Source organism: Geotrypetes seraphini, chromosome 15 (genome assembly GCF_902459505.1).
Source record: "Geotrypetes seraphini chromosome 15, aGeoSer1.1, whole genome shotgun sequence".
In the NCBI taxonomy this organism is placed as follows: Eukaryota; Metazoa; Chordata; class Amphibia; order Gymnophiona; family Dermophiidae; genus Geotrypetes; species Geotrypetes seraphini.
In genome coordinates this window covers 60,263,794-60,290,501 of record NC_047098.1, presented here as the reverse complement: position 1 = coordinate 60,290,501, position 26,708 = coordinate 60,263,794, and the positions used below count along the sequence as shown (strand labels likewise).

The window sequence follows — 26,708 nt, the reverse complement described above, 5'->3', positions numbered from 1 at the left end:
TCACAGATACGGTTAACTATGGTCTGGGTAAATGAAATGGAGGTCCCAAAATTGCAGAATGTGATTTCAACAACATGAAAATTATCTATAGGCTTAGCTCAGAAGCGGCAAACTCAACCCTTAGTACCTGGAGAAATGACCATTTGATGATCGAGAGCATGCATTTCGTGCAACATGTAGCTCTGTTTCTTGGGGAAGATACCGCTGAATGTAGAAGGTAGTTCTTCTGTCCAAATGGGAAATCCGTGGCTCTGTCAGACCAGCCATGCTTGCACAATAATGGCAATTCTATAATCCAGGCACCTATATTTAGATACATATATGGGGGGGGGGGGGAAGTCCACAAATGGTGCCAAAATTTGGCACCGGAAAAAATTGTCACCAAGTGCAATTCTACTTGTCCCCCCATTTTAGAATTGTAATTCGCTTAGAAATACTGTATTTGATAAGCGTGTGCATCACATTTTAAATAAAACTTGAAACTTACAAACATCAGATGCCCTTTATAGAATCCCTTAAAAATTGATAAATGTGGAGAGATTTTTTAACATCCAACCCACTATCTGATTGATGTTGTCTTATAGGCTGAAAGACCTCAAGTGTTCACAGCTGACTGGGTTTGAATATAATCTTGCCCAGACAACCTAACGTGAACCATCACTGGTCTTTATTTGCCTAATATATGTGCTCTCTCTTTAGATTTCTCTGGTTTTATATTTTTATTTTTTGTAAATTATTTCTACTTATAGTAGTAGTGAAAGAAACCTGTCGGTGCCCTCTCAGGGCAGTACTTTTAGTTTTAACTCGCGTTGTTTCATTGACCCTAATTTATTAAATAGAACAAACGATACTCAGCTTATATAATGCTGTTATAATTCTGTTGCGACAGGAAGCTGTAAAAGGTAATTCAACCAGTATTTACTGATCGTAGCTGATTCATTCGCAAGAAACAGCTATAACAGAATTAGGCAAATAAAGACAACATAAATCTCCACATCATCAATCAGATAGTGGGTTGGATGTTAAAAAATCTCTCCACATTTATCAATTTTTAAGGGATATTTATTTGTCTTAGACTTTATATACAGAGGATTAGTGTCTTTACAGAATCACATCAGGCAAAGCAATTCCTATGCCTGACTTTGGATGCCACATTTATGCCTGTTGAAACCTCTCAAGTAAATGCTGGCACCCACGTTAAGTGCACTAAGGCAGAATTCGATAACTATGCATGCAACTGTTTGCAATGCCCCTTTTGAGTTATGTGCTAGGCGCCATGCCTTATAACTAGATGTATGCCAATTAACTTAAATAATTGGCTTGTTAGCCAAATCTGCACACGCATCTCAGACCTGATTCTCAAAACCGCGTGTCCCGATTGGGACACACATTTAAAAAAAAACAACAACTCTTTCCAAGGCTGTACGCGTCTACGGAGACACACTGTAACACTTAAATACACCCAAGGCATGGGGTGGCTTCGCACGGAATTGGCCTTGGGTGGGCTTAAGCATCGCTCCGTGTCTACGTAGACGCGAGACAGACACCTTAATTGTAGGCCTGAAAAATGCTGGCCTACATTTTGGGTGTCTGACTGGGACTGCAGAGGCAATTCTCTTTTGGATGCTAATGCACGACTGACATGCGATTGGCGGTCACCGATGTCGACGTTCAAAAGAGAATCAGGCCCCTCATGCACAAATCCAGACACCTTATCTAGAATCCAGGGGTGTAGGGTATAGAATACTAGCACTCAAATGCATAACGGTAACTTACCCACAAAATGCCAACAGGGCGCCTAGATGCCAGCAGGGAGTTTCTAACTTACATAGCCATGGGTGAGGTTCCCATTTTCACAGCCACAGTTAGGCCTCGTCTATGGCTGGTCTAAATACAGGTGTGTAAATGGAAGGTGTGATGATATTGGGTTATGTTAGTGTTCTGTAAAGGAACCTGGGTTTCCATTCCCTCAGGGTATATAAACGGAGGTGCCCAGGCTACAGAACTGTCTCTCCCGAGGCACACTCTAAGACTTATTGTTGAACACCTACAATTTTCCACTGATAGATGTTTCAATGTATATGTTTAAATTATAAATGTATATGTTTAAATGATAAAATGGTAATATTTTGGATGGGATGGAGACACAAAATGAAATGCTTAAAGAATCATACTCTGGGCTCTGGCTCCCACTGAAGGGAAAAGGCAAGACGTTCACAGCCAGCAGAGTTATGGTTACAGGCTAGCAGGAGCTGGTCTCCTGGAACAACATCTGTTCAGTAAATTATTAAAATGTCCCCTGTTTGCTTAGCCTGAAAGTTCAGGTCTGTTAGGGTAATGTTTGCTCACAAACATCACCAGTTGTAAATGTTGAAATAAATCATATTACAGCTCTAAGTTTACTCTCCTTTTATTATGGTTTTATATTTAAGCAATCTGAAAGAGAGAAACAACTTCCAAATTAAGAATTTATATACAAAAATACAGAACGCCAACTTTAGGGTTCTCTTCTTTTCTAGTGTGACAAAAAAACAACAGTAAACTGTGCCTTTAGAACAACTTTGAGCTCAGCTGCTGAACTCAGGCAGTATACCAAATATCCAAAAGCAACAAATATGAAAGTGTGTCCATTATGGACTACAATTCTATCTGGTTTTAGAAACAGTGCTGGTCCTTAATTGCCACAAAGCAGCCATGCTTTTTCTATTGATGCATATGCAACAGATCGGAACTGAATTTCATTTGCACGTGAACAAAGCAGCCAGAAACAAAGGCCAATTCCGCAACGATCAGAATGACTGTGAACTGCATTCCCGAACGCCAAATTATCCAACTCATTTCCTAGACTCGGACAAAGTCAGATTTTACTAACTGAAGACAGTGACTTTGGGAGTCTGTTTTAACTTCTGGAGCTATGCTGGATGCACAAGTGAACTTGGACAGTATCAATATCTAATTATCTTTTCAAAATGGAAAAAAAACAGTTGATAACATATTTTGGACTGTTTTTTCCAGTGATTATAGTATTAACAGGTAGATGAAATCCTAGTTTAATGGTCTTAAGTTTACCAACGATGACCTTTGATTAGGAAACACTGGATTTTCCAAGGGTTGTAAGAATGGCATGAGTAATGCAATACTTTGCTGAACTGAATTGGGTTTTTAGTATTTATTGACAGAGAACTTGACAATATACTATATGGGATTATTACAAAATATATTTTTAATATTTCAGATTCTTTCTAGACTCAGATTTCTCACTATTACTGACTATTATATATTATATAAATTAAAGCAAAGTTTTTCAGCTTATAGCTGTTTCGATTAAGCAGGACATTGCTGTGACTTTAACAGTGTGAGAAAGCAATTAGAACAACCTGTTTTGGTCTGGGGACAGTAAGCTATCGGTCCCACAAACTGACTAGCCTTAGTCATCAGCCTGATCGAAATGCCAAAGTTATTTTAGTTCCAGAATTTTGTTTTACTTCTAATTAGAAATTGTAGAGATTTTTTTCAACCTCAAGCTACCGGTCCTGGTCGAACTTCTATCTATCCATTGATCTACAAACACTCATCAGTGTCTCCTGCTGAAGGCATCACTGATGCCGAAACTTGGATCCTTCTTGGGACTTTTTAACAATAAAACTTATACATTGGCTGATTAGGACAGCTCTTTTGCCTTTCTTTCATTTTGTCAGAGATTTTTGTTTTTACATATGTCTGCCAGGATTATATTCTGCTGGCAAAGACTGAAGTGGCTAATCAAATTTGGGTTAATGTTGGCCTTTTCCACTCCTCTGTGGGAGATCAATTTCAAAGAGTCTGACTCAGGTTTCTTGTTGATAAGATTATAAACCAGTAATATCTGTGAATTACTCTTAAACAAGGTTGATGCAGTGGTTATCCTTCCATATGGATATCAAACAGCTAAAATACTTAGAGGAAACTGTTCATGGGCAGTAAATTGACATCATTTAGCCAACTGTCTTTAACTTTCTGTATATTCATATTCAATGGGAAGATGTACATCTCACACTGCTGAAAAAAACATCCTATTTAGTAGAACAAGTTTTGTCAGGATAGCTGTATGAAAACATCAACAAGGGAGTGCAAATCTCCCAATTATGATGCTGCCCGGAAACAAGTCAAAAGCTGCCAAACTCCTTGCAGAACAGTTTGAAATCAAAACATTTCAGACGGAAGAGAGAACATCACCACAGTAGTGCTCGCTGTTATTTTTCTACAAAAACGTGCGGGTGGCAGTGGCGTAGCGAGGGTGACCGGTGCCCGGGGCAGCGGTGCCTCTCTCCAGTCTTCTTCTCTACCCCACCCCTGCCACCCGCGCCTTTTCCCCGTACCTTTATAACTCTGACACGAGCAGCGACAAACAGGCTGCCCGCGTCGGCTTCGGAGCTCTCTCCGACGCTACTTCCTCCCAGAAGTGACGTCAGAGAGAGCTCCAAAGCTGGTGCGGACAGAAAGTTCTTTGCTGCTCACACCAAAGTTAAAAGTATGGGGAAGAAGCGTGGGCGGTAAGGGAGGAGGGAATGCTATGGGGGCGAAGAGGAGGAGGGGTACTGGCGTGCCAGGGCGGACCGCCTCTCTCGCACCCCCGTAACTATGCCACTGGCGAATATATAATTCATGTGCTCAGTAGAGATATAATTTATACACACTTTACATAAACAAACAGACGATTAATCTTTGGCATTATATCCTCTCATTTTCCAGCCAACTGCAGTGCAACTCATGGTGCTCTACTAGGAGTCAAATGTAGGATTTTCTCCATGGTACGACATGTGAGATCTTCCCAACATCTGGCTCCATACACTACATTTAAATACTAGTTTCTTACACTTCCTCTTGAATTCCTCTGCCACACTTGCAATCATTTAAAAATAGGACTGCAAACCAGCTTGTAATTATAAACCCTCTGAAATATATATACAGAGACCCCTCCTCACTGAAAGAGTCTGGCTACCAATTTTTGGTAGCCAAACTGTCTGATGAGAAGGAAAGAAGAAATAATGTGATTATTCTGACCTAATTACAAGAGGGTAGCTAGAGGCATAAGAGAGAAACACACTGACTTTTAAAGGATCACAGAGCGGGGTCTAGAAGTTACAAAGACCTCATAACCAACATCTCTCTGAATCTCATCTTGGCCTCCAGTGTGAAAATAAGAGTCTAAAATAAATTATATTGCAGTGCACTTTTTCCATGCTACCTCTCGGGTTCAATGAGGGCTGTTAGCAGAATCTTAGTGTTAAAAGGGTCTTTCAAAGATCTTGTTTTGAGACCTCTACTCCAGCTTCTCATCTCCTTCTTCCACATCTTTCAGGCTGAGGACTTCCAGGGTGCCTTTTCCCTTTGTCTCACATCGAATAAGTTCATCCAACTCTCGGAAACAGCCAGGGTCTATCAGGCACACCTGAAATACGGGACAAAATGTTACATTTCTTTTCAAAACAACACAGACAAAATACTTGCATTCCTGCTAAATTTGATTTTGCATTTCTTACAATACAATAAACAAAGTATTGCTTATAAGAATTGCCATACTGGCACACATCGAAGGTCCGTCAAGCCCAGTCTCCTGTTTCCAACAGTGGCCAACCCAGATCCCAAGTATCTGGCAGAAACCCAAAGAGTAGCAACATTTCAGAGCTGAGACTGTGATGTCATAATGCCTGATTCCAGCAATGCCTAAGAGCCAACCTCATCAGTGATGTCACAATGGCTTGATTGTCCTACACTTGGCTCACATAAGAGCTGCCATCCTGGGACAGACCAAAGGTCCATCAAGCCCAGTACCCTGTTTCCAACAGACGCCAACCCAGGTCATAAGTACCTGGCATGATCCCAAAGAGTACAACAGATTCTCAAAAACTGTTCTATTATCCAAATACTCAAAGGATATTTAAAACATACTTATGCATTTTATTCAAGTCACAATATGCTAGTGACACAAAGAATGCTCTTAAGGGTCCTTTTATTAAGCTGCGGTAAAAAAATGGCCTTAGGGCACCCTTATGTTAACCATTCCCCTATGCTAAGGACAGCTTTGCTGTCGCTGTAAAAATGCCTTTTTTCCCCCCCATTTTTTGACATTAGCACAAAGCCTTTTAAGATGGGCTCCTGCATTATTATCTAACCAGTTCCTGACACGCCACTCAAAAAAACCCCAAAAATAATATCACACTGCTGAAAAAACCATCCTATTTAGCAGAACAACTTAATTCCCATGGGGGGTGGCCTAGGGGATCTGGCCAATCGAAATCTTAGGCATCCCTCCTGCCGTGCGATGTACGGAGTTGCCAGGCAGGAAGGACTGGGCATCCCTCCTGCCGCGATTGTTCAGGGGGGCACGGACAGACGCTAAATTTACCGCGGCAGGGAGATCCCTTGCCGCGATAAGCTCAGCGGCCGTGTCTACTTACAATGTAGGCCAGCATTTTGTTGGCCTACATTGTACGCATCTCCTGCTGGCCTAGGGAGACGCGTACAGCCGCCTAAGGCTACTTCCGGGCCAAACCACGCCTAGCCTTAGGTGAACTTAGATGGGCTTGTGCACTTCCCTAGACTCCCGGAGGCACCTCCAATGTAGGCGGCCTGCCTCGGGAGGATTTTTTTTTTAGGAAACGTGCGACCCGACCATGCTTGCAATTCTGAAACTCTTCTGGCAGAAGTAATTACCAATAGAAAGACCGCTTTAACAGATAGCTCCAAAAGAGAGGCTTCCTGCAAAGGATGGTTGGGCAGCAGTTGGCTGCTTACAATCGGGACGCCGTTTACAGAATCCAGGCCTTAGTGTGCAGATTGCAAAGTTACCGAACATCTAAGTGCATCCCGCAGTACTCAATTTTTTTGCTTTGTTAGGTGTGTGTTATGCCTAATGCAATTTAGTAAAAGCACCCCTAATTTTCCTAGGGCTTCTCTAATATGCATACTTTTAATAATATGACTGCTCAGCCGTATCTGTTACTTTAATCATCTCAAAACTGGCACAAGTACTCATATTAACAATATTTTAAAAAAGACACATCTAGGCGGCTAACAATATTTTTATCCGCCTAGATGTATCTTTTAAAAATATTTTTATCCACCTAGAATCTGATGAGATTAGAGCAGGCTATAAATGTTCTATAGAATAGAACAGTGTTAGGTTTCCAAAGGTGTTTGCTAGTCACCGTATATAGGAAACTTGCCTTGTACGATATTCTATCATATTTGCTGGCAGAGGATATTACTTTTTGGAAAAATTAAAATAGCAAAAGTCGGGTCTTTTAGAATTCCTATAAAACAGCACAGGACCTGAGAGAAATGAATTACATGATTGAAACCACACCAGGAACTCAATCCTGCATAGTTTTGTGAGCTGTACAAATTTTATTTTGGACGTACAATTTCAAGCTCTTCATCAAAATCTTCACTCTCGATGACCTTGATGAGTGGTTTCAGCTTCTCTTTCAGCTTCTTGCCGTCTTTGGCTGGGAGGATGAAGCGCAGTCTCATGTGCGCTCGCTCGATCTGCAGAGTTTCCTTCAGCTGCTTGATTACATCCAGTGCCTGGCAAAGGAATGCAAGGGACGTTTAGCTGGGCACAGAGTCATACATTCCAGCTTGCACACAGAGAACAACAGGGATTAGACAAGGTTTCTCTTAACATTTATTTATTTAGCCCATCCTCCCAAAGGAGCCCAGAACGGGTTACAAGAGTACATTCACATTATAAGCAGGACAAACCTTGGTGGGAAAAACAAACTTGGTGTACACAGAGGTATAAAGTTTAAGCTTTTAACGCATAGTCATACCATACAGATTTGGAGAAACAGACTTAGTGGACATAGGGTGTTTCAAATTGCAGCATTTTCCGAAAAGCCATAGCCTATGGTGGTTTAAATTACATCATTTTCCGTATGGACATAGCCTAACATAAGGTAAAATAGCTTTGTGCATCACTGAAGAATGGTGGGTTTTTGGTCCGGTGGTCCGACGCAAGGGTCAGTCAGGGATGCAGATGTAAGCTAAAGAGCTGGGTTTGTAAAGAGGAAGGTTTACAAGGCCTTCCTGAAGTTCCATAGACTGTTTAAAGATCTGACAGATGGGGGGGGGGGGGGGGGGCGGGATGATGTGCGGGTATGAAATGGGAATATGAAATGGGAATAAGATACAGATGTTTAAATGCCTGAACAGTATTAATGAACAAAAACCTTTTCTAAAGATGACGATGCTAAGGTATCAGAGGATATGAAATGAAGCTGAAAGGAGAGAAACTTAAAAGCAACATCACTTTCATATTTCACTTTTAATATAGGGATCTATTTACTAAGCAGTCCTGTGCAACCCCAGCACGAGCCATTCCCACACACTAAGGCCACTTTTAGCACTGCCGGGAAATAGCTGATTTTTCTATTTTGGCAAGAATGCCCACATGCCAATGTCCTATTAACATGCAGCCGTTAGCACGTGAGTACTTACCAATACCCATTTTGTAGGCAATAATGGCTAACTGGTCAGCACGCAGCAATGTACCTGCGCTAACTGATTAGCGCAGAACACACCTGTTCTCCACCCTTAGACCCACCCCAACACTAAAAATAAAAACAATTTTTTTAGCATTTGGGTACTGCACGCATATGCAAAAACTAATATGGGATGACTGGGCACGCCCCATGGTAGTGCTTTTTAACCGGTGGCAAACACGAGTTAGTACTTTCCGCAGCTTACTAATAGGACCCCCAAACTGTTAATTAAAAAAATGATATATAAACTAAACTAAACCTTAAGTTTGTCTACCGCATCATCTCCATAAAGATAGAGCTCGGCACGGTTTACAGGTAATTCAATAAATGAGGGAAGGACATAATAAGAAATTAGAGGTTATGAAGAGGATAGCTAGCTTTACATTTTAAATAGATAGCTTTACGTTTTGGAGAAAAGCCAGGTTTTCCAGATGCTTTTGGAATAATTGGAATGAGCCTAGGTTCCGCAGCAGGGCAGGGAGGTTATTCCAAAGCTCCGTGAATTTGAAGAAAAGGGATTTCCCTAATTTACCTGCATATATGACGCCTTTTAATGAGAATGAGAAAGAGAGAAAAAAGGAAGAGAGAGAGAGAAAAAAGAGAGAGAAAAAAAGGAGAGAGAGAGAGAGAAAAAAGAAAGAGGAAAAAAAGAGAGAAAAAAAAGAGAGAGAGAGAGAGAGAAAAAAAAAAGAGAGAGGAAGAGAAACTAAACTAAACCTTAAATTTGTATACCGCATCATAAAGATAGAGCTCGGCACGGTTTACAGGTAAATTCAATAAATGAGGGAAGGACATAATAAGAAATTAGAGGTTATGAAGAGGAAAGCTAGCTTTACATTTGAAATAGTTGTTCACATTTATTTAATATATTGCTAACCAAAAAAAGATATCTAAATGGTTTGTATAAAATCAATAATTAAAAATAGGGATTACAAAGAAAATCACAGATGAAGGAACAGTTACAAGTCCAAAATTTAAGGGCAGGTATATAGGAAAGAATTAATTACTCCAACCACACGAGAAAGGGTAATTAAAAAAACGACAAGACCACAGCGGAAACTCCCGGCAGCCATTTTTGTTCCTGGCTCTGCGCATGGCAGGAGTGTAGGAACATCATTCCTGCCCTGCTACACCGCTAGACCACCAGGCATTACAAAGTAAGTTCTGGAGGGGTCTGGGAGCCGGGGGTGGGTCAGTCGGCCCTAAGAAGGTTGTGGAGGGGTCCGGGAGGCGGGAGGGAGTCGGGGGTGGCTTATTCGTGGGCCGGCTTTGCCCCTAACCCCTGTGACTATCGAGGAGGAAGTGTATGCTATCACAACCAAGTCCTACTCCTCTTTTGTGCACAACAGTTCTTCATCCCCTAAACTGTACTGTTACCTCAGGTTTCTGCAGATGGGCTATGATAGTCTTTATCTGGCTTCATAAATTTACTGTTTTCTATATTTGATATACCCGTCTCATCAAAAGAGCTTGAAGCGATTTACAATAAAAGCAATAAACAATTTTATTGATCCTTCCCCCACCCCTACTCCTAGCAGTCAGCCATACAAGCTACTTACGGCCTGTTTTACAAAGCCGCGCGGCAACAGCCCTGAAGCTGTTTAAATCTCTATGGGCTTCGGGGCCGTTACCACACTGCAGCCGCTAGCTTTATTTATCACCAACGTTTCACGGTACTGAACCGTTTCTTCAGGGCTCTTAGACTCCCACTGACTTCACACAGTTTGAATGTTTGCTCACAGTGGGAATCTTAGAGCCCTGAGGAAATGGTTCAGTACCCTGAAACGTTGGTGATAAATAAAGCTAGCGGCTGCAGTGTGGTAACGGCCCCGAAGCCCATAGAGATTTAAAGGGCTTCAGGGCTGTTGCCGTGCGGCTTTGTAAAACAGGCCCTAATTGTTTTACAGCCAGTGAAGAGTAGAAAAAGCCATATGCATCTATATACCAACCTGCTGCTTTGTGCTCTTGGTAGCTTTGACTGAATAGTGGATATCTTTCATTGCTCGTTCTATCAGATTTACAGTGTAAGGCCGCTTGGTTTCAGGATTGACACACTTATCTGCTACAATGGTTGCAATATCTCTGAACATCTGTTCCAGCTGTGTGTGTCGTTCCTTTTCTGATACCTGCAGTTCTCCTTTTGCTAAAATCTGAACATAATATATCATTACTAAGGTAGAAAGAAGCAAACAGCACCAACAGAATATATACATAAGCATGGATTAATGAGAGAAAGCTAACATGGTTTTTAGTCAAGGGAAATCTTGTTCATCAATCTACTACATTTCTTTGAAGGGGTGAATGAACATGTGGATAAAGGTGAGTTGGTTGATGTTTGGATTTTCAAAAGGCTTTTGACAAAGTACCTCATGAAAGACTTCTGAGGAAATTAGATTGTCGTGGGATAGGAGGTAATGTTATTATGGATTAAGAACTAGTTGAAAGACAGAAAACAGAGAGTAGGTTTAAATGGTCAATATTTTCAATAGAGAAGGGTAAATAGTGGGGTTCCACAGGGGTCTGTGCTGGGATCGCTGCTTTTTAACATATTTAGCAAAGATCTAGAGATGGTAATAACTAGTGAGATAATTAAGACCCCCCCTTTTATCAAGTTGCATTAGGGTTTTTTTTCTATTGTGACTCACTGCGGTAAAAGCTCCGATACTCAAAGAAATTCTATGAATGTTGGAACTTTCACCGTAGCGGCCTGCGATAAAACCCCCTAACACAGCTTATAAAAGGGGGCCTAAATTTGCTGATAATATAAAGTTGTTCAAAGTTGTTAAATCGCAAGAGGACCTTGTGAGACTGGGCATCAAAATGGCAGATGACGTTTAATGTCAATGAGTACAAAGTAGGAAAGAGGAACCCAAACTATAGCTATGTGATGCATCCGACTCGGGCCGCCGCGCCGCGGGAGAAGCAGTACCCAACTTAAAACGCGGAAGGGTTGGCTTTTGATGTGAGCGGCACAGGGGTTTGGCTGCCGCGGTCGACATCCGCCTAGGGGGGGGAGGAAGAGAGAAAGCGGAGAGACGGCGACCGCTGCGTCTTTGAACAGGGAGCAGGACAGAACAAAAGCCGCGCATGCGCTCTTCCTATGTGTCGCTACAGCTCATGGAAAATCGGCGCACACAAAGGAAGTGCGCATGCGCAGCCTAGCGTTTTATTATATTAGATATACTGATGTTCTCTGCCTTGAATTAAATCAGAGAACTATAATAATGATATATTTTCAATAAGAGAAAGATTCGGACTAAAGAAAAGTGATCACGTTAGTCCCTTCTACAAACAGCTGCACTGGTTACCAATCGAAGAAAGAATTCTACTCAAGTTCTCCAGCTTTTGCTATAAATTAATCTGGGGAATGGCCCCCAATTACCTTCTACCTCACTTCGAATTCTATTCCCCCATTAGATCTACCAGAAACCACAACCTGTTTGCATACCTGAAAATCATTGGTTGCAGATATCGAACCTTCCTGGACAGAACTTTCAAGTTTCAAGCTGGTAGACAGCAATCATGGCTAGGCTATCTCATCGATACTGCTAGGTTGACCTACAGCATCTTCCGGAAAGAACTAAAGACCACTTTGTTTAAGAAATTCTTGTCCTAGCCAGACACTCTCCCGCGAACATAACTTCCACACCTTATCCTGAATTTCTTCCTCACACTAGGTATCCACATTCCCTGTCTGCTAAAATTCCCTCTTCATAATTGTATCCTGATATTCGCTGGTGTCCGACTATTTTTAATTGTAAGATGTAAAATAGTTAATTTCTTATAATTCAACCCATGTATGATTTTCCTTTCAACCACCTTGTATTCATCTACTGTAATTCACTGATTGTACAGCTCTTCTTCTTTGTGAACCGCCTAGAAGTCGCAAGATTGTGGCGGTATAGAAAAATAAAGTTATTATTATTATTAGAAACCTCCATATCCTAAATTATCTATTCAAATTATTCTTTACACATAAAAAGGGGATTATATAGAGCTATGCTCTCAGAAATAGTGCATTCCTTATTCTTCCTTCATCTGACCTGGAAACCTGATGTATCAATGTTAAAGTATGATTAACAGTTTCCCTACTGCTCCTTAGAAAGCAGTGTAAAACAAGACTAGCGTTCTGTTAGTTGACTATAAAGCTTACCTGCTTGCAAATTTCTGTCAAGTCTTCTGTTCCAAAGGCTTTAGTGAGATCCTCCTTCTTAGCAACCTGACCTTTCGATACATTTATAAATACCGAGTGGGTCTGCAAAACTTCATCAAGATCTTTTTCCCTGGTAAACACAAACACTTAGTCAGCATATACATCACAAGCTATTATCAGTGAAAGGTTATAATAATGTTGCTGCATTATTTAATTATTTGGCTTTAAGGATTTGATATACTGCCTTTCTGTGGGTACTTTTTCAGTCCTTAGTGGGCTCACAATCTAACACCCCCTTTTACTAAGCCCGCGTGGGCGGAGTGGTAAATGCTCCGATGCCCATAGGATTGGGTGTTGGAGTACTGTATTTTCACCCATATACCGCGCACACGGGTATAGCGCGCGGAGAACAGAAATTTATGTAAAAAAATTTTACTATAGCGTGCACACGCGTATACCGTGCATGCCGCCCCGACTCTCTGTTGGCCGCCCCAACTCTCCTTTCGCCCGCCCCGACTCTCCTTTCCGATGGACCGCTCGCACCCCCACCCGAAGGACCGCTCGCACCCCCACAGCCTCCCCCCTCCCTCCCGCATGGAGAAGCTGCCTACCGTTGTTTCCGGATGCCAGTGAGCCCAGCTGCTTCCTCTGCCGGCGGTCCCGCCCCTTCTCTGAGCCCTGCGCTACGCTGCTTCCTCTTCCGGCGGTCCCGCCCTTTCTCTAACGTCAGAGAAAGGGCGGGACCGCCGGAAGAGGAAGCAGCGCAGGGCTCAGAGAAGGGGCAGGACCGCCGGCAGAGGAAGCAGCTGGGCTCACTGGCATCCGGAAACAACGGTAGGCAGCTTCTCCATGCGGGAGGGTCCACGATTGGCTGAGTGGAAGAACTCAGAGGGTGGTGGTTAATGGTACCATCTCTAAAACGACGGAAGTGACCAGTGGGGTGCCGCAGGGCTCGGTCTTGGGCCCGATCCTTTTCAACATATTCGTAAGAGACATGACTCAGGGGCTTCAAGGTAAAATAGCATTATTCGCCGATGATGCCAAACTATGTAACATTGTGGGTAACGGCAGTCTGTCCGACAGCATGACGCAAGACCTGGTTTTATTGGAACATTGGTCCTCGACCTGGCAGCTTGGCTTCAACGCTAACAAATGCAAGGTCATGCACCTGGGCAACAATAATCCGTGCAGAACGTACACATTAAATGGTAAAACCTTAGCAAGGACTACAGCAGAACGGGATTTGGGGGTGATCATCAGTGAAGACATGAAAACGGCCAATCAAGTGGAGAAGGCCTCATCCAGGGCTAGGCAAATGTTGGGTTGTATCCGGAGAAGCTTTGTTAGTCGGAAGCCTGACGTCCTAATGCCCTTGTACAGAACCATGGTGAGGCCTCATCTGGAGTACTGCGTACAATTCTGGAGGCCACATTACCGTAAAGATGTACTGAGAGTCGAGTCGGTACAGCGGATGGCCACCAGGATGGTCTCGGGGCTTAAAGATCTATCATACGAAGAAAGACTGAACGAATTGCAGCTATACTCTCTCGAAGAACGCAGGGAGAGAGGAGACATGATTGAGACGTTTAAGTATGTCACTGGTCGTATCGAGGGAGAAGATGATATTTTCCTTCTTAAAGGACCCTCCGCCACAAGAGGACACCCGCTGAAAATAAAGGGCGGGAAGTTTCATGGCGACACCAGGAAATACTTCTTCACCGAAAGAGTGGTTGACAGCTGGAACAAGCTCCCAGTGCAGGTGATCGAGGCCAGCAGCGTGTCGGATTTTAAGAACAGATGGGATGCTCATGTCGGATCTCTAGGAGGGAAAGGTCATCAGAGAGTGATTAAATAGGGGGGGTGGGTCAGCGGTGTGGGCAGACTCGATGGGCCTCGGCCTTTTTCTGCCGTCACTTTCTATGTTTCTATGAGGGGGAGGCTGTGGAGGTGCGAGTGGTCCTTCGGGGTGGGGGTGCGAGCGGTCTTTCGGGGTGATGAATCGGATGTCGGGGGAGGGGAAACTATGTAAAAAAATATTTGTACAACGCGCTCACGCGTATAACGCGCATGGTTATGCACGGTTTGTAAAATCGTGTATAACGTGCGTGTTATATGCGTGAAAATACGGTATTTGCCGTGCAGTCAAATGCTTTTGGCTTAGTAAAAGGGGGCTTAAGTTTTATACCTGGAGCAATGGAGGATTAAATGACTTGCCCAAATGATAGGGCATCCTTCCTACTTTTTACCATTTCTATAGCGCTGATAGGCTGTACAACATATTTAAGAGACGATCCCTGCTCAGTACAGCTTACAATCTAAATTAACAGACAACAGGACAAATAGAGGTTTAGGGAGTTTCTAGGGGTGCTTAGAGTATGGGGGTTATGAGTTAAACTCCCATCTTTTGCAAAACCGCAGAAGTGGCTTTTAGCGCAGGCCGGCACGCTGAATGCTATGTGCTGCTTCTGACACTCATAGGGTTCCTATGAGCGTCGGGAGCAGCAGAGCATTTAGCGTGCTGGCCTGTGCTAAAAACCGCTTCTGCAATGCATTCTCGAAGAGGTGGGCATTGACTCTGGATTTGAATAATTCCAGGGATGGAGCTTGATGTTCTGACTCAGATGGTCTGTTCCAGGTGTAAGATGCAGCAAGAGAGAAAGGGTGTTGGCAGTAGAAGAGAAGGGTAGAGATAAGAGATGAATGGAATTCCTGAGGAGGAGTGTAGGGAGAGACAAGAGAGAGATACCGACGAACTAAAGAGTAGGTCTCTGGATATCCGACAATTTGACAGTATCTGCGTACTCAGGGTGGTGTGGCTAGAGCAGGGGTGTCAAAGTCCCTCCTCGAGGGCCACAATCCAGTCGGGTTTTCAGGATTTCCCCAATGAATATGCATGAGATCTATTTGCATGCACTGCTTTCCTGGTATGCTAATCGATCTCATGCATATTCATTGGGGAAATCCTGAAAATCCGACTGGATTGTGGCCCTCGAGGAGGGACTTTGACCCCCCTGGCCTAGAGCCACCTGGTATTCCCAGTCCAACTTGGAAACAGGATACTGGGCTTGATGGACCTTCGGTCTGTCCCAGTAGGGCAATTCTTATGGGCCCCATCAGAACAGGTTTGAGGGTGGGGGGAGGTCCGGTGCAGGGATTTAGTCCCGCCCAGGCCTTGCGCTCCTCCCCCTTTCCCCCGACACTCACGCGCCACTTCTCCAGCTCATCACTTTGTTCTTGTAGCAGGCGATCTCGAACCTCTTGCCGCCCTTCTTCATCCGCACCACGGCCACATTCGTCAGCCGGATCTGGTTGGTCGGGGTGAAGATGGACATCGCGCTCCCTCCGCGACGGCCGTCCAGGAAGCAAACAAGCGTCGGCGCCACAGGCGCAACGCGCGCACGCACGCAGGGACGGCCAACGCCAGACGGCCCCGCCCACTTTGTCGGCTGCGGTCTCAAGCGGGCGCAATAAAGTTAATCGAAGAGGCGGAAACAAGATGGCGGCGCCCAGGACTAGGGCACTAGTGTTTGTTAGAAGTTGGGTTTGATATCGAGTCAGAGCTGTTTGGGGGCTGCTGCGGGCGAAGATTGTTTATGTTTTTGAAGAGGCAGCTTTTACCCTCTGTTGTTGCTGCAGGGTAAAGGATGGGTGAGCGCCTTTTGGTCTTTTTCTTTTTATTGAGGTGTCTCTAAAGTTTACAGTTGCCAATAGTTTCCAGGGCTGCCCAAGTCCGGTCCTCGAGATGTACTGGCAGGCCAGGTTTTCAGGATATCCACAATGAATATGCATGAGAAAGATTTGCCTGCACTGCTTTCTTGGGTATGCAAATCTCTCTCTCATGCATGTTCATTGTGGATATCCTGAAAACCTGGCCTGCCAGTACATCTCGAGGACCGGACTTGGGCAGCCCTGGTAATCATTTTATTATGTGCTGGCTTGTATGAAATATATCAGGAGGTCTCAAAGTCCCTCCTTGAGGGCCGCAGTCCAGTCGGATTTTCAGGATTTCCCAAATGAATATGTATGAGATTTATGTGCATCCACTGCTTCAATGCATATTCATTGGGGAAATCCTGAAAGCCCGACTGGATTGCAGCCCTCAAGGAGGGACTTTGAGATCCCTGAAATACATGCTTAAAGCTATAAATCTTAGTTGGTCTGTGTTTTTGCCTAATGTCTGTAAGTAAGCATATTTACTAACGTGCCGAAGAAAGCCTGTGCATTAACTTAAGGGCACTTCTAGCATCTTTCCATACAGTTACTGCGCAGTGTAATATGTGTTTTGATAGCACAAATATATTTACTGCTTCCCATTTAGGAGGAGGTGGTCAGTTCATCAATGTTAACTGCTCAAATAGTATGGTAAAGTACTTTTTGCTAACTGCCATCTACAGTGCATGCTCAATAACAACTGTTTTCTCCCTGACAATATGCTGTACAGTAAGACAGTTATATAAATTGTCCTTAAAGTTATTTGCTGGAAATCTGTGCACTAGGATAGTATTCTATAAGGGCATCTAGGTGACCAGATTCTGTTATAGAATAGAAGTTGGTATTTGAGCACCAACATTTAGGTGCTATCACTTATGCCAGGGGTCTCCAAAGTCCCTGCTTGAGGGCCGAATCCAGTCGGGTTTTCAGGATTTCCCCAATGAATATGCATGAGATCTATGTGCATGCATTGCTTTCAATGCATATTCATTGGGGAAATCCTGAAAATCCGACTGGATTTGGCTCTCAAGGAGGGACTTTGGAGACCCCTGACTTATGCCATGTTAAAGGCAGGTGTATATGTTAGTGTCTGAATGTTGACATTTATGCACGCATCTTATAGTATTCAATAAGTTTTTTTGCATACGTTTGTAGCGTGTCCTTAGCCTCATTGTCCTGCCCCCTTGCAGTTATGAACTAAAGCACTTAGGTGTACTTATAGAAAAACACCTAAGTGCGGTTATATGTGTGCCTGCTGTTAATCCTTGTATTGATGCCAAATTTGTGGCATCTCTTATATAGAATTAGGGGGTTAATGATGAATTTTCTTGTGGTAGTCTATGAATGTGGTAATCTTTACCACACTCGCATGACAACTGCTTACTTTCTTAAGGGCCTATTTACAAAAATGTAGTATGTTTCAGTTTTATTTTATCCCAATCCTGTGCTGGTCATGGGATAGACAATTTTAAATCTATTTATTCAAGCAAATACTGAGGTAAACTGATTCCTATGAAAATTGCCCTCCATTAGTCTGACTAGGCTAAAAAATATTACCATAAGGTACCTTATTTTAATTGGATTGAAAGGAGTGTTTTTTCCTCCCCCAGAATGTGTTTAAGGGCAGGGCTGGAAAACATGCATAGTTTGGATTTTGAAAAATCTATGGACACTTTTTTTTTTTTTACCAAACTCTGTCCATAGAAAAGCAGGTAAAAATCTTTGAATCCTACCTGAGGGCAGTTTTCAGTGTAAAAGTATGTGTACTTTTCCTCTCTAAATTAGGAAAATATAGTAATTGGTTCTTCTCTGTTATAGATGCTCCAGTGGAAATATCAGACTTTCTCTATGCTTGTTTTATGTCATTCTGGATCAACAGATTTTACATTTACTCTTGTACTGCATTTGCTGTTGGTGTTTGGATTTTATTTCAATTCATTACTATAAAAAAGAAGAAACAGGTACTTTTCCATTTTTTGCCTTTTAAATGCCTAACCCCTCCTTTTACAAAACTGCGGAAGCGGAATTTAGTGCAGGCTGGCATGCTGAATGCTCTGTGCTGCTCTCGACACGAGCAGCACAGAACTTTCAGCGTGCCGGCCTGCACTAAAAACCACTTTCATGGTTTTGTAAAAGAAAAAGTGAATTTCATAAAGTGAAAAATTATTGATTTTTAGAGCTGTTACTTGACATTTTCTGTCATGGTAACTCTCTCCCAATGGCTTACTTTTTTCATAATTGGGTTTAGCAGTAGAAACTGCAAAACTCCATAACTCAGGTCCCATTAGTCTTTTTTCCAAGTACACACAGTGGCTAAATGTTAACTGTTTTTATAATAGAATGCATGTGCAAGAAGACTAAGGGCTCCTTTAACGAAGCCTGTCTTCCCCCCCCCAGAGCAAAGCTGTTTGCCCCAAGCACACCCCTCCCCCCAAAGCAGCCCCCTTTCCCTCTCCCGCTGACTCTCTCTCTGGCCCCCTTTCTCTGTCTGTCTTTCTGTCCCTCTCCCTACGTCTTTCTTTCTTTCTGTCTCCCTCCCTCCCGCTGTCTGTCTGTCATTTTTCCCCATTTCCCTGTGCAGCAGCATTTCCATCCCACTTCCCTATGCAGCAGCAACAGCATTTCCCTCCTATCCCCCCCCTTTCCTGTGTAGAAGCAGTAGCAGCATTTTCCCCCACTCCCCCTTTCCCTTCTCTTACCTTCTCTTCCCTGCTCTGTTCGGCCCCTCCCCCTTCTTTTACTGCCATTGTCGATCCGGCCTGCTCCTGACCCTCCCACCGCCGACAAACCTCGGGGCTCCAGCGGCGTAGGCAGCACTATAAACACGCTGCTTCGCGGCCTTCTACTGGCGATTTCCTCTGCCGTGTCCGTCTCCGATGATGTCATCAGAGACGCGGCAGAGGAAATCGGCAGAGAAGGGCGCGAAGCAGCGTGTTTATAGTGCTGCCTACGCCGCTGGAGCCGGGAGGCGACGGAAAGGGCAGGGGGTGCTAACGGCCGGCAGCCGCCACTCCGCAGGTGGAGAGCAGGGAAGGGCGCGCATGCGCACTTGTCTTGCCTCGCGTGAGGCCAGACCGTAAGCCACGCATGCGCATTTCCTATGGGTTGCTACAGCTCACAGAAAACCGGCGCACGCATAGGAAGTGCGCATGTGCGGCTTACTGTTTTATTATATTAGATGCTCTCTGAACAAGCTCTAGTGCCATACAGCAGAATAGAGAGTAAAACATATCAAAAATACAAGCACAATCTGTCCACCAGGCAGTCAATAATCACAACTAATGAGAACATAGCCAAGAAAAATGATAGTTTGCTATGTATGTTGTGCTGGCAGTTTATCACCCCTCTCCTAGTGTCCAACAAACTTTTTTTTCTTTTCATGTGAAAGTTGATGCAGTCTTTGGTTTAATTTTAAGGGTGAGCCACCGTATCAGAATGGTGTGGTCCAGTATGGGAGAGAGGATCTCCACAGCACCCAGAAGGAGAAGGAAACTCATGTCTCAGGGGTGAAGATTTTCTATGGTTCTCAGACTGGTACTGCTAAGGTATGAGTGGCTAGAAATAATGCATCTGTACTCGGGAAATGATCTTTGCTTGTTTTTAGTAAATTTTTGCACGAATCTGCAGCAGTACTTCTCAATTCTCTGTTGGAGGCACACTCTGCCAATCAGGTTTTCAGGGTTAGGGTTAGGGTTGTTGTTATTCTCGATTTGTGTTCGTTTAAACAAACATGTCCTGGCCTAATGTTTCTGCCAATATAAACAAGATCACATGGGCATTGTATCATATACACTACATTCTTGCTTCTGCAAGTCGTAGATGTCCTAGCTCTAATGATACTTTGTTCTTGGCATTGACCATTCATGTCCTCCTATAGTGTACTGACATCATTAACAGGATCCACACTTTTTATGTACAGTATATGTTTAATGTCCTCCTTCCCTAAGCTACCATATCTACTTTTGGCTACTCTCTCTCCTATATTTTTATTTCTTTATAAGCTATTGTATATTCTTCCAAGAGAGTTTGAATAATATGCCAGTGTTTCAAAATCACAGTTTTCATCTGTTGCCCTGTCTTATTATATAGTAAATCAAATCAAAATCCCTCACCCGTTAGAGCAATCTTAAACAGTGCTCCTCCGCGAATTCCCGGTCCCAGTCATTCGTGGTGTTTTCCGACCGTAAATGACCGGGCAGGAGAGGGCAGCCGGAGTGCCGGCGAGTGAAGGAAATCACTTGCTGTATGCTCTGACCGCCTCTTCCTGTACTAAAGTTGGGCCTCACCATTTAGGAGCTGCTTTGACACGCAGCTCCTGATTAGTGAAGCCCGACTTTAGTACAGGAAGAGGCGGTCTGAGCATACCGCAAGTGAGTTCCTTCACTCGCCGGCGCTCCGGCTGCACTCTCCTGCCTCTCCGGCTGCCCTCTCCTGTCTCCCCTGCTAAAAATCGTATTCGTATTTCAACATTCGCGGGGGTTCCATTCGGGGGAGTACTGTATTATTAAGCTTGGTAAGTGTTACAGCATTAAGAAATACTTAAAAAATATTTTTGTGTGTGTGTGTGCTCATAGATGCTTCAACAAGCCACCATGCAGTGATATAAGAACATAAGAAGTTGCCTCCGCTGAGGCAGACCAGAGGTCCATCTCACCCAGCGGTCCGCTTCCGCAGCGGCCCATCAGGCCCATTGCCTGAGCAGTGGTCCCTGACTAGCTCTATAGCCTACCTCTCCCTATAACCTACCTCTTCACCAGTGGTCTCAAACTCAAACCCTTTTCAAGGCCACATTTTGGATTTGTAGGTACTTGAAGGGCCTCAGAAAAAAAATAGATAATGTCTTATTAAGGAAATTAACAATTTTGCAATGAGGTAAAACTCTTTATAGTTTATAAATCTTTTCTTTTGGCTAAGTCTTAATAATAATATTGTAATTTATAGCTAAAGAGACATATGATCAAGAAACTGTTTTATTTTACTTTTGTGATTATGATAAATATACCGAGGGCCTCAGAATAGTACCTGGCGGGCCGCATGTGGCCCCCGGGCCACGAGTTTGAGACCACTGCTCTACACCTATCTATACCCCTCAATCCCTTTGTCCTCTAGGAACCTATCCAAACCTTCTTTGAAGCCCTGTAATGTGCTCCTGCCTACCACAGCTTCTGGAAGCGCGTTCCATGTATCCACCACCCTCTGGGTGAAAAAGAACTTCCTAGCGTTTGTTTTAAACCTGTCCCCTTTCAATTTCTCCGAGAGCTCCCTTGTACTTGTGGTTCCCCATAATTTGAAAAATCTGTCCCTGTCTACTTTTTCTATGCCCTTCAGGATCTTGAAGGTTACTATCATGTCTCCTCTAAGTCTCCGCTTCTCCAGGGAGAACAGTCCTAATTGTTTCAATCTGTCAGTATATGAGAGATTTTCCATACCCTTTATCAGCTTAGTTGCTCTTCTCTGGACTCCCTCAAGTACTGCCATGTCCTTCTTGAGGTACGGCGACCAGTACTGAACACAGTATTCCAGATGCGGGCACACTATTGCACGATACAGTGGCAGGATGACTTCCTTCGTCCTGGTCGTGATACCCTTCTTAATGATACCCAACATTCTGTTTGCTTTCCTTGAGGCTGTGGCGCTCTGTGCCGATGCCTTCAGTGTTGTGTCTACCATCACTCCCAGGTCTCTTTCAAGGTTACTTACCCCTAGTAGTGATCCCCCCATTTTGTAAGTGAACATCGGGTTCTTTTTCCCCACATGCATGACCTTGCATTTCCCTATGTTGAAGCTCATTTGCCACTTTTTGGCCCACTCTTCCAGTATCGTTAGATCCTTTTGGAGATCTTCGCAGTCTTCCGTGGTTTTAACCCTGCTGCATAGTTTGGTGTCATCCGCAAATTTAATGACCTCACATTTTGTTCCCGCCTCTAGGTCGTTAATGTAGATATTGAACAGGAGCAAAGAACACCACGTTTTCTTGCTACTTCAGCTTGTCTGCGGTGTTCTTTGCTCACATGTTTAAAGACAATAGACTGTTTTCAGTCCAATTCTTTATATGCGAGTTTGCAAACCATTGGACCCCTGAGGAAGGCCTTTTCGCCAAAACAAGGACCGTGTAGGGTCCGGTTGGATTTTTATCACTATTTTTTTATCATTGTACTTTTTAAATTGAATTTTCATGGTTTTATATGTCAGTGTTTAATAAATTATCTCCAGAACATCTGTATCCACAGTTTTTATTTTCATCAGTGGATTGTTTTCACTGTGGATCATTGGGTCTCCCCATTTTTCTTTGTTGTGCGGTGTATGATTATGCCATATGGTTTTGAGAGAAGATTGGCTATATTTGGTGTTGTAGTCTTGATATTACGGGTTTCACTATGAGTTTCTCTTTCCCTGTTTATAGGGAGCTTGGTCATCTATCGAGATAGGAGAGGTGATCTGTGTCTTGTTTGGTTTCTGGTGGTCGGAGCCTGTTGTTTGTAGGGGGTGGGGAGTAAGGTTTTTAGGCCTTTATGAAAGTTTTGGATTTGAATTTTATTCTCATATGGTTGCTGATCAGGCTATATTTGTCTTTGGGCAATATATTGATTAAATTCAACATGTAGTCTGGTGTCTCACCATGGAAGGTAAAACAGATTAGTGTACATAGTTTAAAAAATAGTTCGAGTACAGGGGTGTCACTTCGTCCTATTTGGTTGCTGAGAAAATAAGTCTGGTTGTTACATTTTGAATTGTTTTGCAGTTTTTTGCCATATATTTTCTTTGCATCCTAGATAAAAGACATTGTAGTAATCTAGGTGGGATAGTACCAGTGACTGAAGCAAGAATTGAAAGTTTTCTTTGGCGAAGCAATGCCAGCTTCATCTCAGTTTTCTCAGTGTTGTGAATATTCTTGGCTAATGATTGTGCCTCTCAGGATAGGTTCTTGTTGAATTTAATCCCTAGGATTTTAAGTTCCGATTCCAGTTTCAGTGGGGTGTTATGCAGTGTGTGTTGTTGGCGTTGATTCAGGTTGGGCTTATCAGTAAAAATTGGCTTTTTTCTTTATTTAGTTCCAGTTTCATATTGTCGGCCCAGTCGTGTTAGAAGGTTTATACCGGACTGAGCACTATAGACTGTATTTTTAGCGGTGGAGGGATCTGTGAGTTTCTTGTAGCTCCATAGGCTATACAGTGAAACCTTGAATTGCAAGTAACTTGGTTTGCAAGACAAGCAAGAGATTTGATTACATTTTAACTTGATATACAAGCAATGTCTTGCAATACAAGTACATAACAGTAAACACACATCACAACTGAGCCAATGGCTCTTCTCTCTCTGACGCTGCGGGAGTGTAATGACTGTTCTAAATGAGCGAGGTCTTGCAATACAAGTACGTATAGTGTTTTTGTATTAAAGGTTCTGGGTTGTGGAACGAATTGCCTGAGTTTCCATTATTTCTTGTGGGGAAATTCGCTTTGATATACGAGTGCTTTGGATTGCAAGCATGGTTCTGGAACAAATTATGTTTGCAAACCAAGGTTTTACTGTAGTTTTATATTATTGAGAATTGGTCCAGCTGAGAAGGGGAACTCTGTCTTTTGGAAATGCACAAAGCATGCAAGTTGGATTAGTGGCTCTGGGTTTGCTACTACTTATCAATGAGTTGCTATTACTTCTATAATAATAATAATAATAACTTTATTCTTTTATACCGCCGTAACCAAAAATTCTAGGCGGTTTACACTAAAAAGAGCTGGACAATCAGCAAAATACAATAATACAGTAAAAAATACAAATATTGATAAAATAGAATTTCAATGATAAAACTCACTAAGTAATAAACTTATCGAACAAAGTGGTCTTAATTAATTTCCGAAATCAGCAGTGCTGAAAGGCATGCAGCATTGTACATTTTGACATTTAGAGACAGTCCCTGCTTGGAAGAGCTTACAATCTAACTTGGGCAGACAGACATGACATATAGGGTTGGGGATGGGGAATCCAAGGTGAGAGGAGTTAGGAATCAAAAACATTCTCGAAGAGGTGGGCCTTGAACACTGCCAGAGACGGAGCCTGCCCTAGGGATTCGGGTAGCTTTTTCCAAGCATACGGTGCAGCAAGGCAGAAGGGACAGAATCTGGAGTTGGCAGCCGAAGAGAAGGACACATAAAGGAGGGACTTATCAGCTGGGCAGAACTCAAACTTATCGTATGGCACAGTGTGGGGTATAGTATTAGTTAAGCCTATTTTTAATAGTAACTCTCAAGCAACCAGAAACGACATGTATTAATCCCCATGGGTGCCGGTTAACTGAGAGTCTACTGTACATATGTACAGTGGTGGTTGCAATACAGTCCATGACTGGCTATTTTACATTCTATTACATTTAGTGATTTCTATTCTGCCGTTACCTTGCGGTTCAGGGCGAATTACACAAGGAGAAATCTGGCCATTTCCAGAGGAATTAGAGAGTAGAGAAGGTTGATACAGAAAGTTGAGGTGGTTCTTGTGGTATTAGATTGTCTTAGAGAGCAGTGATGGGTCTTTTGGTGTTAGGTTGATTTCAGGGGTTTGTTGGGTGGTAAGTTTTTTTTTTTGAATAGTATGGTTTTTATTTCTTTTCTGAATATTTTGTAGTCTGAGGTCATTATCAGTAAATTGAAGAGTTGGCGGTTTAGTTTTGCTGCTTGTGTAGCTAGGAGGCCATCTTACAGTTTCTTTCATTTGACGTCTCTGATTGGAGGGTACGCGAATGGAGTGTGGGTTCTCCTTTGTCTGGTTGTGGTGGTTTGGATGAGGCGGTTGTTCAGTTAGGTTGGGCTGTCGCCGTTTATGGTTTGAAATAGTGGACAGTAGAATTTGAATAGTATTCTTGCTTGTCTTGATGGCCAGTGTGAGTTGAGGTACGCCTCGGTGATATGGTCGTGTTTCCTCAGTGAGTAGATGAGTCTTAGAGCTTCTTGATTACCGATGCATATTACACATTGAATATTGCTGTGAAAGCGCCTGATTAGAAGCTGATGTGAAGCATCTATTTAAAAGATTAAAATAGTTGGGTAGGAAGTTTGTTCTAGGCAAAGTCAGATAAGTTGGAAATTGTATCTTTTAGTATATGTTTAAGCCAAGAGCTGTGGTCAGTGGTTGGGAAGTTGACAGGTAAATTTAAATTAAATATTCTGGTGATGACTTTTAAGGTCCCAAAGATCCCAAGCCTTCAGAAACATTGACTACATATGTACCAGGTAGACGTTTGCTCTCCTTTCAGAACTCCTTAAGTAGAAAAGCAGGATGGCAAGCAAAGATTTTCTCATGGTGGTTCCAAAATTGTGACTACGGTACTTTGCTGTGAGAGCTTTGGGTAGTGAATTTATTTATTCAGTTTTTCTAGATTCTCCCAGGAGAGCTCAGAATGGTTTACATGGATTTATTCAGGTACTCAAGCATTTTTCCGCCTGTCTGGGTGGCCTCACATTCTATCTAATATACCTGAGGCAATGGGGGACCAAGTGACTTTTCCAGGGTCATAAGGAGCAATGTGGAGTTGAACCTTCAATCTCAGGCTGCTGAGGCTGTAGCTCTAAAACCTTGTGCTACACTCTCAGACTACCCACACAGATCAGGTGCTAGACTCGCTAATGACCTTCCGCAGAGCAGTAAAGACTTTCCTCTTCCGTCAATCAGGCCAATGACCAGTCTCTATGACCAGTCTCTAGAATAAGCTCTGTTATTGTCTACTGTAACCTATTCGTTGTCATGACTAGTCTGTTTTCAAATGATTGTGAATGTCTACTTGTAACCCGTTCGGAGCTTCTGGGAGAACGGGATAGAAATCAAAATAAATAAATATGGTAAAAGATAGATAGCATGGCAAACATTGTCCGACAGAGATTTTCTTCTCTTCTTTAGAAAGCAATTCGAAATTGTTCTCTTTCTACAATAACATGGTGTTTAATGGGAATTGCCTCTGTGTGAATTTGTTTCAGGATGGGATGACATCATTTCTTAGTACTAGGACATGTGTATTTGTTACTGTTTTATCGATATGTGTTTATTAAGTTATAAAATGTCTTAAAGGCCAAATGCAGAGCTGCCAATTTAACCATTCCAAGAGAGAGACTTTTTGGCCGGTCCTGGTTTTCAACTTACATTCCAAAGCAATATAGTATTTGTCAACCATAATTCTATCTATTGAAATCGGTACTGTCCCATAATGCACAAGGATGAGGTTGGCAGAAATCTAGGACCGGCCCCAAAATTTCCCTCCTGAATGGATAACTTGGCGCTCTGCAGAAGTCACACAGACAATATTTAAGATTTTTACAAATAAAATAAATTTA

General features: G+C 42.9%; 2 protein-coding genes across 2 annotated transcripts in view; one reads left to right on the top strand and one right to left on the bottom strand.

Moving 5' to 3' along the window:
- Nucleotides 1–317: 317 nt before the first annotated feature.
- SBDS (SBDS ribosome maturation factor) lies at nt 318–16,080 on the bottom strand. Its single transcript, XM_033921786.1, has 5 exons — nt 15,883–16,080; nt 12,679–12,808; nt 10,475–10,675; nt 7,405–7,569; nt 318–5,431 (listed from the first exon to the last, which is right to left on the bottom strand). Exons 1-5 carry the CDS (start codon nt 16,008–16,010, stop codon nt 5,303–5,305), a joined length of 753 nt encoding a protein of 250 aa, XP_033777677.1. The 5' UTR covers nt 16,011–16,080; the 3' UTR covers nt 318–5,302.
- A 75-nt stretch (nt 16,081–16,155) lies between these two features.
- Nucleotides 16,156–26,708, top strand: part of LOC117348989 (S-adenosyl-L-methionine-dependent tRNA 4-demethylwyosine synthase TYW1-like) — a 170,984-nt gene continuing 160,431 nt past the window's right edge. Inside the window, exons 1-3 of the mRNA XM_033921785.1 lie at nt 16,156–16,326; nt 18,208–18,350; nt 19,806–19,934. Coding sequence (XP_033777676.1) covers nt 16,323–16,326; nt 18,208–18,350; nt 19,806–19,934 — 276 coding nt within the window. The 5' untranslated portion in view covers nt 16,156–16,322. The remainder of the gene's footprint in view (nt 16,327–18,207; nt 18,351–19,805; nt 19,935–26,708) is intronic.